This window comes from Malaclemys terrapin, chromosome 21 (genome assembly GCF_027887155.1).
Source record: "Malaclemys terrapin pileata isolate rMalTer1 chromosome 21, rMalTer1.hap1, whole genome shotgun sequence".
Taxonomy (NCBI): domain Eukaryota; kingdom Metazoa; phylum Chordata; order Testudines; family Emydidae; genus Malaclemys; species Malaclemys terrapin.
Genome location: NC_071525.1, coordinates 13,315,337 through 13,334,925, shown reverse-complemented (window position 1 = coordinate 13,334,925; position 19,589 = coordinate 13,315,337). Strand labels below are relative to the sequence as shown.

Here is a 19,589-nt window from a genome sequence, read left to right as displayed (position 1 = left end):
CCTGCAGCAAAAGGATGGAGAGATTGAGGTATGTGGATAGAAGAGGCAGCGAGCATAAAATCTAAAAGGGGAGGGGGGGTCTAGTGGTTGGGGGGGAGACGAGTGGGGTTTAGTGGTCCTTGAGCCCTCCATACTTCAAGGACCCCAAGAGTCTTCAAGCACCTTCAAGGACAGTGCTTGAGGGCCCAGGCAGCGGAGGGGGCCAGCCTGCTCCCTGCGTGACAACAGGGATATTTTCACAAGGGGAAGGAATGGAACAATTCTCTCCTGGGGGGACACCGCTGAGAGACACTGATCCAAAGCCCACACTTCCGGAAAGCACTAACGTGTGAGAACCAGCCTCTTAAATGTTTTATGAAACAACACTAGAGTAGAAATAAGAGCAGCCACTATCTGGGTAAAGCCCCACCAGAAAAAGAAAAGACAAGCTGACAGAAAACACAGCTCAATGTTACAAAGAAAAGACTGACCGCACACTTTTTTTTTTTTAAATGCGTGGAGTGGATGGAACAAGTTTCTATTCCATCTCCCTGTTCCAAAAATCTATTTAATATTTAAAATTTTTATTAAAGTTAATGTTTAAAATCAAATTTACACAAGTTAAAAGGGAAGGTACTGCACATCTGGGATCAGGCTTGGGTTATGGGTAATTACAAGGTACATACATATCACATAACCAACATAGATCCAGATTAAGATCCAGAAGTTTTTAAAGCATCAGGAGATTTTAGCCATAAAAGCAAAAAATAAGTTTATTTTGCAACACTGCACTACCCTCTTGCTCCCATTGCTTTTTATGTCACAGGAGCTGCTTTGATAACTTCGTAGCTAAGTGGCAAGCGCTGCCCCGAAGTGACTCCGCTACACTCACTCAAAGCACCAACTCTCCACACCGAATTCTGCTCCCACACAGAGAATTCTCTCCGCCCGCTTCCTTGGGCTCAGCCAGCTGGACTGTGTTGTCGCCAGACATTGCTGATCTGCATAACCCCGCCCACTGACGTGTGACGCCTCCTGTCGGTGTCAACTACTCTCCCTGCCTGCAACAGACGCTGTGTGCAACGTGCTGCCGGAGCCCCGCTCTCGGAACCAGCCTGTCGGGGTGCATCCCTCCGCCACTGATCCAGCCCCCGGGCCTGCACCGTCCCTGCCCTGCGCTCCCCCCAGCTGCTGCGCTCAGCGCAGGGAGCCGGGCAGCGAGAGCCGGGCTGTGGATCAAGGGGAGTTTTCTGGGGGCGGGGGGTGTGCAGGGGCGATGGAATTTCCGGTCCCTAAAAGTGGGGGGGGGGCCACCAGCTCCAGAACATGCCTGCCCCCCTTCCTCCGAGCCCCCTCCCTCACGCTTCACCTTCACCTGCAGGCCCTGCCCTCAATCCGCCCATTCCCCGTAATCCCCGTCCCCGCATCGCCCCTTCCCTGATGCCCCGCCCTCACACCGCCCTTCCCTTCTAGTCCCCGCCCTCACACTTTCCCCGAATCCCCGCTCCCACTTTGCTCCTACCTCTAAGCCCCGCCCATTCATCCAAGGCCCCGCCCTTACACTGCCCCTTCTCCTGAGTTCCCCACTTTGCGCTTCACTTTCTCCCTGATCCCCCACCTCTTCCCCCAAATCCCCGTCCCTGCACCGCCCCTTCCCCCAAGGCTCTGCTCCTGTGCCACTCCTTTTCCCCAATCCCACATGGCCCCTTCCCCCGAGTTCCTGCCCTTGTGCTTCCCCTTCTTCCTGAAACCCTGGCCCTGCACCGTCCCTTCCCCCAAGGCCCTGCTCCCACACCAGCCCTTCCCCCAATCCCCCGCCCTCACTTGCCCCTTCCCCCAATCCCTGCTCCCGCATTGCCCCTCCCCTGCCCCACCTCTTCCTCCTCGCACCAGCTCTTCTCCCCGAGGCCCTGCCCCCATGCTTCCCCTTCTCCCCGAGCTTCCACCCATGCATTGCCCATCACTGCATCACCCCTTCCCTCAAGGCCCCACCCCCGCCCTTCCCCCAAGACTCCACCCCGCACCGCCTCTTCCCCTATGACACGCTGCCCATTCTCCTGATTCCCCGCCTCTGCACTGCCCCTTCCCTCTAATCCCCACACCTGCACTGCCCCTTTCCCTGATGCCCCGCCCCTTCATCTGAGGCCCTGCTCCTGCACCACCCAGCGACCCAGGCGCAGGCCAGACCGGGGAGGCGGGAGGTCAGAAACCTCCTTAAGAAAAAGAATCCGGTCCCAGCCCCCCTGCTCTGCCCCAGACTTCCCGGGTGCCCTCGGGCACATCACTCAGTCTTTCTGGGCTGTTCTCCTGGCTGGGAAATGGGGCTGGCGGTGCTTCCTGCCCTTGCACGAGCCTAGGAGGGGAACTACCCTGCGCAGGGCCGGCTCCAGCATTTCTTCCGCCCCAAGCAAAAAAAAAAGCCGCAATCACAATCAGCGGCGGCAATTGGAAAAAAAAAAGCCGCGATCGGCGGCGGCAGTTCAGCGGCAGGTCCTTCGCTCCTAGAGGGAGTGAGGGACCTGCCGCCCCCGACTTGCTGCAGGTGCCGCCCCTCTCCCTTGGCCGCCCCAAGCACCTGCTTGTTAAGCTGGTGCCTGGAGCCGGCCCTGACCCTGCGGATTAGGAAGATGCTCAGATACTGGGGTGATGGGGGAGGGGTGCAGGGGGAGCATATTAGCACCATCGTTTGGTATATGGAGTCTGTTTGGAAATAAAATGTTTCCCTAAAGTTATGCCCAAAGCCTGTATTCAGCGGTAACCTTGGGAAATATTTAACAGAGCAGCGCGTTTTTTTCCCTGTGTAGCCAGCCCCCGACCCGGCACCAGCCCCCAGTTCTGCCCCCTTCCTGTCACTATAGCCCCATCTCACCTGACCCTGTCTGGGAGCCCCTGGGCCCCTCGTAGCAGGGGGCTGTCCAAGAGGGTCTCCTTGCAGCCATAAGGGGGTGTCTGGTGGGTGCTGTCACCTCTGCCAGAGACCCCCAAGAAACCAACTGGCTTCCTCTGCATGTGGGGAGGGGCTCCTACTTTCTGATTTGGGCTGGTGGGGGGAAGTTTCTGTGATGTCAGAGCCCCGGGGGGGGGGGGGGTGTCAAATCATGACTCTGAAGTGGCAGGGCAACCTCCCCGCAACCCCACTCAGATTCTGCTAGGGGGCTGGGCTGGGATCTCTAGGGAGGGAGACACAGGAAAAAACAGCTGCCATTATGGAACCCAGGAGTCCTGGCTCCCAGTCCTCCTGCTCTAACCTCTAGACCCACCTCCGCGCCGAGAGACAGGGATAGAACCCAGGGGTCCTGGTGCCTAGCCCCCACCCTAATGGCTTCAGGAAGAGTTTTTCATGATTAATTTGTCACAATCCTGCATCAGTAATAACTCCCTCTTTATCATTTTCTCGTACCGATCTTCTCAAAATACTCAGGACAGTATACTACCTTTGTTAAAATGGGCCTTCTCCCGAAAAAGTGTTATCTGCAATGATCGATAATGAGCGTTCTTTATTATTATTTTCATGAACCGCTCTCTTCCAAATGATCATGAGAGACCCCTAATAACTTCAAGATGAAGCCTCCGTGAGAAATTCATTACAAGCGCTGTTATAAAGGACTTCTTCATTTTTCAAAATTTCCCTTACCAATTCACCACTAACGCTCAGGACAGAAGCCAAATGGCTTTAAAATGAAGATTCTCTAGAAATATGTCACGCACAATGATCAGTAATGAGTTTTGCTTTGTGTATTATTTTCCAGGCTCAATCTCTTCCAAAGGATTAGGCCATTATTACAGTCGCTTTAAAAAGACAATTGTATGAGAAGTTTGTCACAAGTCCAATTCAGGAATGACTGCCTCTTGGTTTCTCATTTTCCCGATCCAATTTAGACATATGGCTCAGGACAGAATGCTAACTGCTTTAAAATTAAGATTCAAAGAGAAATTTTTCCCCATCGAGGATCAGCATTGAGTTATGCTTGGCTTACAATTTTAACTAAGCGATTGATTGAACATGATAAGGACGGAATTCTAATGGCTTGAAGCTGAAGAGTCAAGGAGAAATTTATCACCAGCAAAGCTAAATTATTAGTTTTGCTTTGTTTGTAATTTTCAGAACTGCTGTCTACCAAAAGACGAACACAGAATCCTAATGGCTATTTAGCGAAGATTCCATTATACATTCCTCACAAGCACTGAACAGAACTGACTGTCTGTACTTTTCCTGAATCGACCTCCTCCAAATGATCAGGGTATAATAATAATGGCTTTCAGATGAAGCTTCCAGGCGGAATTAGTCAGCGGCGTTGATTAATGACTTTTACTTTGTTTTTAACCTGTCAACCCCAAATGTTCAAGAAAAAGTCCTAATTGCTTTAAAATTAATATTCAATGAGAAATTTTCCACCAGCAGAGATCAGCATTGAGTTATGGTTTGTTTGCAATGTTCATGAACCACTCGCTTCAAAGTCATGAGGACAGAATGCCAATTAATTAGAAAGGCAGATTTGAAGACAAATTTGTCAACGGCAATGATCAGTAATGCTTTTTGCATTCTTTGTCATTTTCTTAACCAATCTCTTCCAAATGTATAAGACTGTATTCTAATGGCGTCAGGAAGAGTGTTCCATGATTAATTTGTCACAATCCTGTATGAGTAATGACTCCCTCTTTATAATTTTCTCGTATCGATCTTCTCAAAATACTCAGGACAGTAATGGACCTTCTCTCAAAAAAGTGTTATCTGCAGTAATGAGCGTTCTTTATTATTATTTTCACAAACCGCACTCTTCCAAATGATCAGGAGAGATCCCTAATGACTTCAAGATGAAAACTCCGTGAGAAAATTGTCACAAGTCACTTCTGCAGCAGAGCTACACCCAGTCCTTTCCCGAGGTATCCTGCCTGATGCGATTTTCAGGACGGTGGCATCTGTTATCATTTGTTTTTCTGTTCTGTGATGGTCTCTGTATCTCTGTTGGCTCTCTCTGGGAGCTGTGACTGCTGGCTCAGATCAGATCACCTGTTCCTCTTGTGTGGTCCTTGTATGACCTGGGTGCCACTGCACCCCTCACAGTTTTGGTAGTCCACTCGGGGTGTCTCCCTACTGGCTGGACGCTCACAGCAGTGCCTGCCTCCAGGGCTGCTAGATCCTTGTCTGACCTGTTGTACTCTAGTGCCTGCTTTCTCTGATGGCCATCTTTCTTCAGTATCCCCATCCTTCTGGCACCAACATTGGTCTCCCCTCATTGATAGCAGATTTTTGGGCCTTTGTTCCATCAGTGCCTGGACTGGATTGAACTGTTTGGCACCACTGTGATGTGGTACTCTTGTGTGCCAAAAATGCTAACTAGGGTCTGAACCAGAAGAAACAGCCGATTCACCTTACCATCACTCCGTGGGTGTGTGGTGGGCAAACTCCCATTTACATGCCAATTTCTTGAATTCTTCTGAAGCAAATTGGGTCAGCTGTCAATGAATACAGTATCCAGAAAGCCATATCTCACAAAGTAGCCCCTCAGTTTGCTTCTTGTATCAAGCACTGCATCAGGGCATTCAGCTCAGAAAAATATTTACAGTTTTCACTGTAATCAAGTCCTGGAGTGGAAGGTAAGTCTGTGCCCACCTTTTCCCATGGTTGGGTGGGCAGCTCATGTGGTAACAGTCTTTCTGCTGGCGGTTATCACATAACAGGCCTGTCACCCCTTCTCTCCAGGAGTGGAATTGTGTATTCATTCCCAGTCAGTAAACTCACCCTTGAGCCTATCTAAAAAGCTGTCAGTGCCCATGTGTGAGGCAGGTAGTTTTTGCATGACATCCTTATGACAGGAGGCAGGGACAACAGCTCCTCAAAATATGGTTCCATCCTGCATGCTCAGGTCACCTTTAATTTGGAAATGGGGTTTTATGCCTATGAGTGCTTGGCTTTTGTCTTCTTCCCACGCTGCTAGGATCGCTCTCTGGACTGTCAGTAGCCAGGTGGCCTTTTCTGTAGCGTCTTTGATTTCCATCAGCTTCGCTGTTGAAATTGGCAGACAGCAGCATGTTAATGGATTCAGTGTCCTGAGCCCCTTCCCCCAACTGGCTGATGCAGGGTATATTTGCCTTGCTGTGGGTTTCAGCCAACACCAGTTGTTATCGTGGACAATATCCAGGGCTTAAATTCTCATAGAGTATTTCCAGGAGGGCCCCCTCCACCTCCACCCCTCAAAATGCTATGAAAACTCCAGGGGGGTTGAAAATATTTACTGGAGTTCTGCTCTGGGCAGCTCCGGCTGAAATGATATCCTCTTTCTACCTGGTAGTGCTGGAGGTACATCAACATGTGCTGCTATCCTCTTGGAGTGCTAAGAAGGCGCTTTGCCTTGATTGTCTCTCGGGGTTTGTGGTCTATTACTAGGTGGCTGTAGATGCACTGATGGAATTGCTCCACTACAGCACCAAATATCCTCGTCAGAAGCTCATTTTCTAGTTGGGCGCGCCCCAGCCCAGTCTTTGTCAGGGCTTTACTGTCATCACTGACTGGCTGCTCCTGCAAAAGAGCCCCCCCTTCCCCAATGCATCCCACTGAAGTGTCACTGGCTCTCCTGGCTGGTGGTGCTTCAGGACAGGGGCATCCTTTATCACTTGTTTTGGCACGTCAAATGCTTCCTGGTGGGGACAGCCAACATCCTGCCTTGTGAGCTAACATCTGGGTTCAGCTCCTGCAGCCAGGTGTGGACATTGTACCATTCCTATGAAGTGCTTGTGACATTGGGCCAGAAAGGGTTAAGCAACTAGCAGGTTAAATTACCAAAATTCAACCTTTAAAGACATATTAGAAAAGTATGTCAATGATAATTACAACCATTCCTTATAATTAGCTAACAAAGCCATGTTAGATAGAGTAGAGCTTTGAAAGGCAGACCTGTATTATTAGCGTATTAGAGAAATACAAATTGTACTTGTTTACTTATACCTTGTTAGATGTTAACCATGTAACCAGATGGTTCCTGTCTCTTACTGTATTCTATTGATTCAGAGATCAAAGGGGAACAGTAAGAGATAGCTGGAACTTGGGTGTAATAATATCATTGTCCTTATTTCTCTTTGAAGTTTGTAGTAAATTATCTATGAACTGCTTAATGGAGAATTTCCTTAGGCTGATGAATGCAACTTTTTACCTGGTATACATAGTAAATAGAAGGTTTTACTTCAAAGCCACTATTCTTCACCAAGGAATACCTGTTGTCAAGAGGCTATTGATAGCCTGCCAGAGATCTATAAAAGAACTCAAGGGCCCTGATCTGTTAGCTTAGATCTGCTTAAGCTTGGTCAGGGGAAGCTTGAGTTACAAAACTGAGGTCTCCAGCTCCAGTCTGGATTATCCTGCTAATTCTCATGGAAGAATTAGAACAAACTCTGGATATGGACGGCATATTTTGGACATAACCTGATGAACTGATTCAGAAAGAACTTTTTGCAACTCAGCAGCTCATCATCTCCGCTATGAAACTGACCTAAGAACTTTATTCATATCTGTATGTGTAATGATCTTTTAACCACAATACTCTCTCTCTTCTTTTTTAATAAATCTTAATTTAATTAATAAGAATTGGCTGTAAGTGTGTATTTGGGATTGACCGGTGGGTAATGTGCCTGATCCTTTGGGATTGGTAGAACTTTATATGTGATGAACAAGATTTTCAGTAATCCTCATCACATTTGTTTTGGCTGTCTGGGTGAGAGCCAAAGCTGGATAGCTTTAAGGGATTTGTGTCTTTGGCTTCTGGGTAACCAGTAAATATTGTAGAAACTGTTTTGTTGTTGCTGGCTTGGTGTATAGAATAACCATCAGTGATGGGGATTGTGTGCCCCATTCTCTGCAGTTTGCCCTAATTGAGCAATCTCAGTGTGGCCCTCCCTAGGGCCCTGGTCACAGCACTGTACCCCTTTCCCATCCCCTGCTCACGCTTAACAGACACAGACCACCCTGGGACATGGCCTGTTGCGCGTCTTTCCCTCCTATTCCTCTCTTCAGCATCCCTCTCTCCAACAGTCCCTTGCAGCCTCTGAGCTCTGCTCCCCAAAGCTCCAGGCCTGCCTGCGCGGAGGCTCTTTCTACACTGGCTCCTGTGGCGTGCAGCCCACCCACAGAGAGCCGCGCTGCACTGGTCTGGTTTATCCCCAGTGGAGCAAGGCCAGGACAAACCGCAGCTGCTGGGGTTTTATAAGAGAAATAAACCAAACAGATTGGAGCCCCACGCTGTAGGCAGTTAGCCACGAGCCTGCCATCACCTGATCATTGCTCATAGGTTGCATCCCTCCCCTCATCTTGTGTCTGTCCATCATTTGTCACTGGAAGCTCTTTGGGGCAGGGGCTGTGTCTGTGCAAGACCAAGCAAAGTGGGGTCCTAACCCTGCCTGGGGCCTTGGGGAGTGACTGCATAGTTAACAGCTTAGGGAATTGTACTGATGATGCCCCAGCCAGGACAGAATATGCTTCTGTCTCCCAGCACTGTGGCCCCTCCATGGCTAATGAAAATAACCAGTGCTAAAGTCAGTGGCTCTGACTCCAATACAGACAGGGAGCAGTAAGAAGGGGCCACACCTGACATCCTGATATCAGCTGGATGGCAGATTGGGCTGGGTTGGCGTACTTTCCTCAGGTAGCTGCCAGCTTGTTTCCCAGGATCTAAGCTTTTATCTGAAGGTGGTGAAGAAAACCTTCAAGACATGAGCTAAAGGGTGAAGCGATGTCTGCTGGCATCTGCAGACAGCCTGAAACAATAGAGCTCAGAGTTGTGAACTGCGCCCAGTAATGTCAGTTGACCATTGGCGTGTCTAACGAGAGCTAAAGCCACATTCTGAGATCCGGAAGTCTCAGGACCAGTCTCTACAGACAACAACCCCTCTGGGAGTATCAGCACACAGGGGGGATGAAAACCAGCCCAGGGCTGCTGTGAATGGCATCCCAGCTGAGTTGCAGGCAGAGTCTGGCATAGCACCAGCACTCTCCTCCCCTGACCCCAGCATCTGAGTGAAAGCTGCTGAGGCCACCATCTGTCCTCCAGCCCCCAAGTGTCCAGTCTGGCAGAGGGTAGGTGGTAGTGAGCCATCCGTCTTGAAGAACATCTGACACTGAAAGTGGTGCCTACATCCAGCTGTTACATCTTGGCTGAACCTTCCACTGGTGAAAACTGCCATAACTTTGCTACCTTCCATGGAGTGAGGCCAATTTGCACCAGCTGGCCCCTTGTCATTACACCATACGCTGCTAGGGCCACCACCACCTACAGTACGAAATTATTTCAAAATTATTCTATTCGAATTTCCAGAAGTGATTTTATACATTCGGTCTTTTGTGTCCCCACTTAAGCGCGTGAATTCAGCGGAGTGCGTCCACAGTACTGAGGCTAGCATCGAATGTCAGAGCGGTGCACTATGGGTAACTATCCCACATTTCCCGCAGTCCCATCCGCCCATTGGAATTCTGGGTTAAGCTCCCAGTGCATGACGGGGCAAAAACATTTTTGCGGGTGCTTCTGGGTGTGTGTCGTCAGTCGCTCCTCCCTCTGTGAAAGCTATGGCAATCGTTTCGCGCCTTTTTGGTGTACAGACTCCATACTGCTTTCAGCAGACAGTGCACCGCTTCTCTCCTGGTACCATGAATCCACCTCGCATTTCCTCTCATCTTTCTATGTAATCTCTATAAGTATCTACTCTTTCTCTTCCTCATCGACCGCTTCCGCTGCCAACCCTGCTCGGCCATTGTGAACTGAGCAGCACAGCTTCCGCCGCCAGCTCTATAGATAAGATTGATAACAGCACGTCTCCTCACTCTCGCATGCTCAAACCCCCTCACACACATGCTTGTGTGTTGGTAGGCAGCTGCTGTATTTTCAACAGTTTTGATCTATTATCACTTAGGGCTTGTCTATACTTATGCGCTGGTTCGGTGGCAGGCAATCGAACTTCTGGGTTCGATTTATCGCGTCTTGTCTGAATGCGATAAATCGAACCCAGAAGTGCTCCCCGTTGACTCCGGTAATCCTGCTTGGCGCGAGGAGTACGCAGGGTCGACGGGGGAGCCTGCCTGCCGTGTCTGGACCGCGGTAAGTTCGAACTAAGGTACGTCGACTTCAGCTACGTTATTCACGTACCTTAGTTTCAATTGGGGGGTTAGTGTAGACCAGGCCTTACACTGCAGAAGTGGGAACGCTGCAGCATCTTTAGCTGGACACCAAAACTGTTAGCATACTATTGTGATAATAATGCCAATCTTTAGACCAGGGTTAAAAAAACCCAGCAGATTAAATTATTTTTCTGGCAACTGGCAAATCCATAAAAAAGTCCAGGCCTGTCAAATACCAGCCAGGTGGTAACCCTACCCCAGGTTGACAAAATGTCTTATGGAAATGCCAATTTGGGGAAACCAAACCTTTTGTTGGAAAGGATTCTCAGGTCTAGGATGGAATTTCTGATCAAACCCAGAGAGACTCCAGCATAAGCCCTCAGTCAGGCTGATGATTTCAGCTATTTAAATCTGAAATTTCAGAGTATTGTAATTGTAGTATTGCCGCCATCAGCAGCTACCCTTACTTCTGAGCTGCTGATGGCGGCAGCGGCGGCGCCTTCATTGCTGATGTCATAACTATAAAGGGAAGGGTAACAGCCCTCCTGTGTACAATACTATAAAATCCCTCCTGGCCAGAGACTCCAAAATCCTTTTCCCTGTAAAGGGTTAAGAAGCTCAGGTAACCTGGCTGACACCTGACCCAAAGGACCAATAAGGGGACAAGATACTTTCAAATCTTGGTGGGGGGAAGGCTTTTGTTTGTGCTCTTTGTTTTGGTGGTTGTTCGCTCTTGGGACTAAGAGGGACCAGACATCAATCCAGGCTCTCTAAATCTTTCTGAACAAGTCTCTCATATTTCAAACTTGTAAGTAAACAGCCAGGCAAGGCGTGTTAGTTTTATCTTTGTTTTCTCAACTTGTAAATGTACCTTTTATTAGGGTGTTTACCTGTGTTTGCTGTAACTTTGAATCTAAGGCTAGAGGGGGTTCCTCTGGGCTCTTTAAGTTTGATTACCCTGTAAAGTTATTTTCCATCCTGATTTTACAGAGATGATTTTTACCTTTTTCTTTAATTAAAAGCCTTCTTTTTAAGAACCTGATCGATTTTTCCTTGTTTTTAGATCCAAGGGGGTTGGATCTTGATCCACCAGGAGTTGGTGGGAGAAAGGAGGGGGGATGGTTAATTTCTCCTTGTTTTAAGATCCAAGGGGTTTGGATCTGTATTCACCAGGGAATTGGTGAAGAGTCTCTCAAGGCTACCCAGGGAAGGGAATTAGTTTTGGGAGTGGTGGCAGCGGACCAGAGCTAAGCTGGTAGTTAAGCTTAGAGGTTTTCATGCAGGCCCCCACATCTGTACCCTAAAGTTCAGAGTAGGGAAGGAGCCTTGACAGCTGAGCATCTGGAGAGTGGCGGCTGCTGGTTGGGAACCCAGATCTGAAGGCAGAGCTGCTGCCAGCAGCAGCGCAGAAGTAAGGATGGCATGGTATGGTATAGCCACTCTTACTTCTGTGCTGCAGCCTGCAGAGCTGGGCCCTCAGTCAGCAGTCGCCACTCTCCAGCCACCCAACTTTGAAGGCAGCAGCACAGAAGTAAGTGTGGCCTGGTATGGTATTGCTACCTTACTTCTGTGCTGCTGCTGGCGGGGTGCTGCCTTTAGAGCTGGGCGCCTGGCCAACAGCCACTGCTCTCCGGCCGCCCAGCTCTGAAGGCAGCACAGAAGTAAGGGTTGCAATACTGCTACCCCCCACAAAATAACCTTGCAATACCCCCACAACTCCCTTTTCAGTCAGGACTCCACCACTTTGAGAAATTCTGGTCTCCCTTGTGAAATCTGTATAGTATAGGGTAAAAGCACAGAAAACACCAGATTTCATGGGGGAGAGACCAGATTTCATGGTCCGTGATGTGTTTTTCATGGCCACAAATTTGGGAAGGCCCGATGTATAGCACAGCCCCAGTGGGGACTCTGATCACTGTGCTGCAGTGTCAAATCTCTTTGCCTCTGGCCCAATGGCCAGGGCCAGCTCTAGGTTTTTTGGGCCCCAAGCAAAAGAAATTTTGGCTGCCCCCCGCCCCAGCCCTGGGCTCCCCCCTCCCCCACTCCTTGCTGCCCCAGCCCTGGGCTCTCCCCCCAACCTGCACCCTCCTGCTGTCCCAGCCCTGGGTCACTGGTAACTCACTCCCAGAGCGGGTCATTCAGCAGGAATTTTGGATGTGCACAGAACACAGACAGGATTGGTTCCCATATGGTTACAGAACTGCAGTAAAGTGGAACAGTTTTCAGCTTGTGTGATTGGAGGATGTCTGGATGCATATTATAAGACTGTCCTACATAAATGAGGAAAAGTTGAGGTGCCTTTATTATTCTTTTGCTCCACTCTTTGTTTCTATGGGGAATTTGCCAATGCAATCACTGTCTTCCTTTTAAACAAATGAAACAAAAAAAACAACAACAACAACAACAACAAAAAAAAGGCAATGGCTGTTGAAAATAGCAATTCTAGTCCTAAAAATCACTGGGAAGCATTGCTTGCTCAATTGTATCCTACTTTTTCTACAGCAAGTTACAGTGGATCAGTATATTTGATTTGGGAGAAATGAAGTAACAGCTGCCCAAATGGAGCTTGAGCACTCCTGAATTTTGAGGGTGTTCAAATCTGGAAGGCAGGTGCTAGATTCCCTTTCTGAATATTAGCTATATCTGGAAAGAAAAAGTCAATTTCTGCTTCCATGGCTCAGAAGTGGAAATCCTCCTACGTGCCTGGTACTGTATCTAAAGCTGCCCAGGTCCTCTAGCAGAGCCTCCCCTCCATTACTTTTCATTTTAAAGTCTAGTGGAATCCACGTACCTCCCTTGCTAGGTTTCAGATAGAGAGGTGCACTGTCCCTTTAGTCCGCACAATTCCTTCTTTGGGGGCTGCAAGGTGAGGTCACACCAGTATCCCTAATCCAGTCTGGGGAAGTCTTCTGAAGGGGATATCTGGGGAAAGCCTGCTACTCCTTGGGCTGGGCACACTTGTCCCCCACTCACAGTGCCACCCCGTTCTAGCAGCCAGCTCTCCATTCACAGCAAGCTGCAGCATGGCTCAGCTACCTCACTCCCTCCCCCTCCCTTTCCTGTTGATAGCTGCCAAGGGATTGCTGGGAAATGTAGTTCTTTCCCTGCTCCAGGGCTGGCTCTATAGGCAGGGAGCTAGGCAAGGAACTACAGCTCCCAGGGTCCCATGGGTTCTCCGCTTCTGCAGCGTTGCGAGAGGGGAGGAAGTGAGTTTAAAAAAAAAAAAAAAAAAAGGATGCCAGAATGCCGCACCCTGCAAATGTGCTGCCCCAAGCACCTGCTTGTTTTGCTGGTGCCTAGAGCCGGCCCTGCCAATGGCTCCATGTTATTTATACCAAGAGGAACAGCTCCAAGAGGAAAGAACGAGAGACTGACACTATACTTGTTGCTCAGAACTCTCCCCACAATCAGACAGAGCAATGTCATCCGTCCCCCAGGCATGGGCTCTGACCACAGAGCTATTGTCCAGCCCAGTAGAGCACTTTCTCTTTCAAATTTTTTGTGAAACATTTGGCAAGGCCTTATTTTTGCTCCCATGTGGAATGCAAACCCGTCAGAACCCTGCAGTTTTCCCTCAGCACCCTTGTTTTCCGGCCAGCCCTCATTGCAATGTTGTTAAAGCTGCAGCTATGCCTGGCAGACAGCCGGGAATTGGGCGCAGTCTCCTCTTGGAATGACAAGTTTCAGAGTAACAGCCGTGTTAGTCTGTATCCGCAAAAAGAAGAACAGGAGTACTTGTGGCACCTTAGAGACTAACAAATTTATTAGAGCATAAGCTTTCGTGGACTACAGCCCACTTCTTCGGATGCACGAAAGCTTATGCTCTAATAAATTTGTTAGTCTCTAAGGTGCCACAAGTACTCCTGTTCTTCTCTTGGAATGAGACACTGGAGGAGCTGCAAGGGCAAGCCCAGGAACAACTGATCTCCAACGCCCGCTACTCACCATTCCCGATCACCCATCTATCCCCTTCGCAGTCTCCAAACCCCAGCACCCAGATCCCTCCCATCCCCTTCACAACGCCCCCATGAGCACCCCTCCCGCTCCTTTCTATTTCCCATGCCCATATGACCGATCACCTCAACACACCACTCCTTCTCCGGCCCAACCCCCCTGGGTCCTCCGCCTCAGTCATGGAGTCCAAAGCTCAATAGCCCTGGGTCCAGACCCTTCCTTATGACCCTCTTGCTCACAGCCAGACAATTATCACTGCCCAAAGGAATGGCCACCCTACCTGAATCCCTGGGGCACTGTCTGGGGGACCCCTCCACCAAGGGGATGCCTGGTGCAATAGCCAGGGGGCCCATCCTCCATGTAAATGACTGGCACTAGGTCCCTCCCTCACATGGATCTCTGGTGCACCCCTCCTCCATGTGGATGCCTGGCAGGCTGCCCTGGGGGGGTCCGTCCCCAACATGGTTCCCTGGTGCGCTGGCCCCTGTCTCGCATGGGTCTCTGGCACGCTGCCTCAGGCACCCCCCTTCCCCAACATGGGTATCTGGCATGCTAGCCCCTGTTCCCCCTGGGTCTCTGGCGTGCTGCCTCAGGGGCCCCCTCCCCACACAGATCCCTGGTGCGCTGGCCCCTATCCTGCATGGGTCCATGGAGCGCTGCCCTGGGGGCCCTACCACACATGGGTCCCTGGAGTGCTGCCCCAGGGCCCTACCCCCCATGAAGTCTCTGGTGGACCACGAGGTAGGAGCTGCGGCTGAAGCAGCAGCCGCACTGGGTGCACTGGTAGGGGCGCTCGCCCATGTGGGTGCGCTGGTGCTGGAAGAGGGTGGAGTGGGCACCGAAGCTCTTCCCACAGGCATGGCACTTGTAGGGGCACTTGCCAGTGTGTATGCGGTGGTGGGTGATGAGGGTGGCATTCTGCGAGAAGCTCTTCCCGCACTCGGTGCAGCGGTAGGGCCGCTCCCCGGTGTGGGTGCGCAGGTGCTGGATGAGGTTGGAGCTGCCACTGAACTGCTTGCCGCACTCCCCACGTGGGTAGGGCTTCTTGCCCGTGTGCACCCGCTGGTGCTTGTGCAGGTCCGAGCTCTCAATGACGCACTTGCCGCACTCCCCACACGGGTGAGGCCGCTCGCCCGTGTGGATCCTCTGATGCCGGATCAGCGCCGAGCTCTCGTCGAAGCTCTTTGCACACACTGGGCACTGAAAAGCTTGTCCCTCCTCACCTGTGTCCTGTGGCTGGGCATGGCGCGAGTGCCGGGCAAGGCCAGCACGCCACCCCAGCCTCTCCCACTGCTGCAGGATCTGCTGCACAATGAAGTCCTGCAGCTTCTTGACACCTCCTCTCCCATGGCGTCTCTTCCCAGGGTGGGCTCTTGGCAGCTGCTTCGGCCGGTACTGGCCCTTGCAGGCCCCACGCAGGGGAGGGATCCCTTTGGGTTCTGCTGGTGCCAGCCCAGACAGATTGGCCTTCTTGGGAGCCTGCTCCTGATGATTGTCCTCCTTCACTTCCTCCTCAGTCTTGATCCCGTCAGCTGCTAGAAAAAAGAAATCCAGCCATGATGCCCCCTCTGGACGACGGGCATAATAACCCTCTCGCCCTCTGCTTCACTGTCCGCTTATAGTGTGAGCTCTTTGGGGCAAGGATGGACCCTCTCTGTGTGTCTGGGCAGCGCCTGGCACAACGGGGCCCTGATCTCAGCTGAGGTAGGGACGGACCCTCGCTGTGTGTCTGGGCAGTGCCTGGCACAACAGGGCCCTTATCTCAGCTGAGGTAGGGACTGTCTTTGGCTGTGTGTCTGGGCAGCACCCAGCAGAATGGTTAGGGTCTCTGTGCCACCATAATACAACATACAAATAATGCTTAATATTCAGCCAGTTGATTGATTCCCTGTGCATGGTGATGGGGCACCTGGCAAAGGAACCTGCCTAAGCGTGTCACTAATAAACTGAGACATCTTGTTTCTAGCCAAGCTGATGAAGCCTCCAGCAAACGCCAGGGATGGCTGAGCTTGTGGGCAGGACCTGGCCTGGCACTCAGGAGAGCAACGCTGGCTTCCTGCCTCTGCAACATTCTCCCAGCGTGACCGTGGGCTCCCCAAGTGGCCAAAGGGGTGATGATCCCTGCTATGTGTGCAGGCCGGGAGACTCTCTATGTCACACCCCAGCCAGCAGGGCCCAGAGACTGGCTGGAGTCTCTAGGCACTAGCTCACTACTAACCATTGGTCAGTCTCTGTGCTCAGGAGCGGGGTGCCCAGGCCTTGCTGGGCCTGTAGCCCCCTAGCTGAGTCCTCCCCCTGTGAGGTGTGGGGTGGAGATGGGAACTGGCCCCAGCCCCTTCAGGGTTTGCTCTCCCTGGCCCTGGCAGCCCAGGCTCTCTGGCTCTTGACCCATCTGCAGAGCAGGCTGAAGGGGAGGGGATGTACCCACTCCCAAATTGCACGTCCTTAAAATAAAAGCCAGTGATGTCACCTCCCTACATCCCCAAACCACCCCATGCCCCGTGCTCTGCACCTGCCTAGCGACAACCAAGCCCATCACAGAACAGAGCCCAGCTTGGTGCCAGGGGCCAAAGGGGCTGGATTTGGTTCCCAGTTCCCATGCACTGGCCAAGCACCAAGGCAGGGGATGCCCCGTGCTGGCATCACAGCAGCTCCACTCCATTTTCTGACGAGGCAGAAGGGCACATGGGAGAGCTCAGTGTCCCACTGGCCCTGCCCACACCACGCCTGCTCTGCCCGCTGCAGTCCCAGCCTTTCCGACCATCACAGCTAGTCACAGAGCAGGTCTCGCTCACTGCTCACCTCCACAGCCACCACTAGGGGTCTCCATCTCCTCAGGGATGGAGGATCCGGGACAAGCATCTCAGCCCCTCCTTCCAGCCAGAAGACAGCATCTGGGCCATGGGTGGAAAATCCTGTTCGAGGAAAGAGAGCAGGGGAACTCACAATGTGCCACTGAGAGCTGGTCCCACAGCTGGACACACCCCACAGGGCAGGGCAGGCGGCGGCCCCACAGGGCAGGACAGGAAATTCCCCACAGGCAGGGCAGACCCCGCAGGGCAGGACAGGACAAACCCCACAGGGCAAGGCAGGAAATTCCCCACTGGGCAGGGCAGACCCCGCAGGATGGGACAGCCCCTGCTGGGCAGGGCAGACCCCATAGGGCAGGGCAGGCCCCACAGGGCAGGATGGTGCACCGCAGTCCATAACTTCAGCTGTGCCAGGAACATCGTCACCCAGCCCCAGTGCCAGAGCCGGCTTCCTCCCTTCTCCAGGGACAGGACGAGGACCCAGGTTCCTCCCTCCCCCAACATCACAGACAGAACAGGGATTGTGACTCCTCACCAGTGTGTCGTGAACTGCCAGCGTGGCGTTCCTCTGCTTGTCCTCCTTCCCGGGCATCTCCTCAGAGGTACACATGACCTCCGCCTTCAAGGTCACTGGGGCCTGGAACAACACGCAACCCTCACTCAGCACCCGCTGCTCCCGGGACCATCTCCCACCCGCCGCCTCCAGGGACCATCTCCTGCCCTGCAGCCGGTCTGGCAGGACCATCCCCCACTCAGCATCCGGTGCCCCGGGACAATGCCCTCCCTGGTTTGTCTTTGCCTCCCCATCTACATTGCCCCCAGACCAGGACACCTGGGGCGGCCACCCAGGCTCCTGGGGAACAAGCTGGAAATCCTCTGCCAGGGCCACGGCCTCCTGGCCACTCTCCGGGCCATGCTCCCGCACCCAGCTCTGCATTTCCTCAGGTAGGATGCTCAGGAACTGTTCAAGAACCAGCAGCTCCAGCACCTGCTCCTTGGTGCGGGTCTCTAGCTGCAGCCAGCGACGGGAAAGTTCCCAAAGGCGGCCGTAAACCTCCTGTGGCCCCTCTGCCTCCCAATAGTGGAAGCCCCTGAAGCACTGGCGCTACGTCTCCATGTCGTGGCGGCACAGGACAGTTCCCTTCACTTTGGCACCATCACCAGCCTCCCTGGCCTCCAGGGTGATGTAGGCCTGTTGGTCTTCCCCACCGAGGGGGTGTGTGTCTCGGGCTCCCCACGGCGCACTGGGCTCCTGGCAGGTGTCAGTCACTCGTTTGGTGGTGGCGAGATCGGGCTCAGTCTCCCCCCCTTCCCCATCTCCCCGTGGGGCTGTGGAGGGCAGGGGGCCCGGCAGCCCCTCCCCATGAAGCTCTGGCTTCTCCTGCAAACATAGCTGATTCACCATCTGTTGCAGTCCCTGACACCTGCTGAGTTCATCATTCACCCAGGCCTGCCTTGAGGGAGGGTGGTTCCCCACTGACTGTGGCTCCTCCCTCAGGACAGGCCTGGTTGGCTGGTCTTGCTCCTCCATCTTCAGCTGCTCGGGCAGAGATGCTCCCTGCTCTGTGCCCATCTTCTATCCTGGGCTTGGCTGGAAATCCAGCCCTGGCCTGTGCTCCAGCTCCCTCGGCCCTGTACAGCGGATGATGTCCAGCTCCGCTCCTGAACCTCCGTCCCTAGCACTGACGGGTGTGAGAGGCTGTGGCAGGGGGTCTCCATGCCACGCCACTCTGGCAGACAGCCTGCAGACAAACCAGTCCACAATTTTTTTTGCAGCCAGGCTGAGGTAAGCCCCTCACCCCAAGTGCCAGGCCCTTCCCAAAGTCAGAGGGGGAGACAGCCCCTGCCCTAGGGGGTACCAGAAGAAAGGCAAAGGATAGTATTTGTGGGAGAGGGATGACGTGATAATCAGCATGCACCATGCCCATTCCAAGCAGATCTCCAGGCACTGGGGGTCTGAGCTAGCGGGACGAGGAAGGAGGGTGGTGGCTGGTTCTCCACAGAGGGAGCAAAGGGACGTTCACCAGGCTGCGGGAGCAGAGACTGTATGGTCAAGGCAATGGAGTGGGAGTTCAGGGCTGGACAGGGCAGCGACAGTGGGGGTGTCTGGTGGGGAGGCGAAAGTGGGACAGGGAGCCCACGGAGGGTCCCATCAACAAGCGGGCAGGGGGCCCCTACGATGCATCAACCCCGCCTCCCCCCAGGGCCAGCGTTTCCCGAAGGGGAAGGACGCCTTTGAACCCCAGTAATCAGGCTTGGCTGAGTCAGGCGGGTGGAGCGCCAGCCAGAGCCAGCCGCCGGGGGCAGAGCTCGCAACCCTGGCACATCCCACAGCACCCGGGACCCAGGGCTCCTTGGCCCAGCTGCCCCTGCAGGGGGCAAGTCCCGTCGCGCTGCGGCGGAGCTCCTGGAGAGATGCGCGCCAGAACCTCTATGTCTCCGGACCCTGCGTCCCCAGCCAGGCACTTCCCCTCCCAGGCTCCAGCTGCTGTGCTCCTCCCCTGACTCAGACTTCGGCTCTGTTTAAGAGCCAAGCTGCCCGAGCCAGCGCTACTGGCTTCGGGCAGCCCCTGTGCCTCCAGACCCCAGCCGCCGGAGCAGAGCAGCTGGAGCCCGGGAAGGGAAGTGCCCGGCCGGCGGCTTGGTGTCTGGAGGCACGGGGGCTGCCCGAAGCCAGTAGCGCTGGCTCAGGCAGCTTGGCTCTTAAACAGAGCCGAAGTCTGAGTCAGGGGAGGAGCAGAGCA

The 19,589-nt window shown here is 52.9% G+C and overlaps 1 protein-coding gene across 1 annotated transcript; it reads right to left on the bottom strand.

The window, feature by feature from the left end:
• Positions 1-14,743: 14,743 nt before the first annotated feature.
• LOC128827331 (zinc finger protein 239-like) lies at positions 14,744-16,865 on the bottom strand. Its single transcript, XM_054011190.1, has 2 exons — positions 16,838-16,865; positions 14,744-15,570 (listed from the first exon to the last, which is right to left on the bottom strand). The coding sequence occupies exons 1-2, from the start codon at positions 16,863-16,865 to the stop codon at positions 14,744-14,746; spliced, it is 855 nt and encodes a 284-aa protein (XP_053867165.1).
• Positions 16,866-19,589: the final 2,724 nt, after the last annotated feature.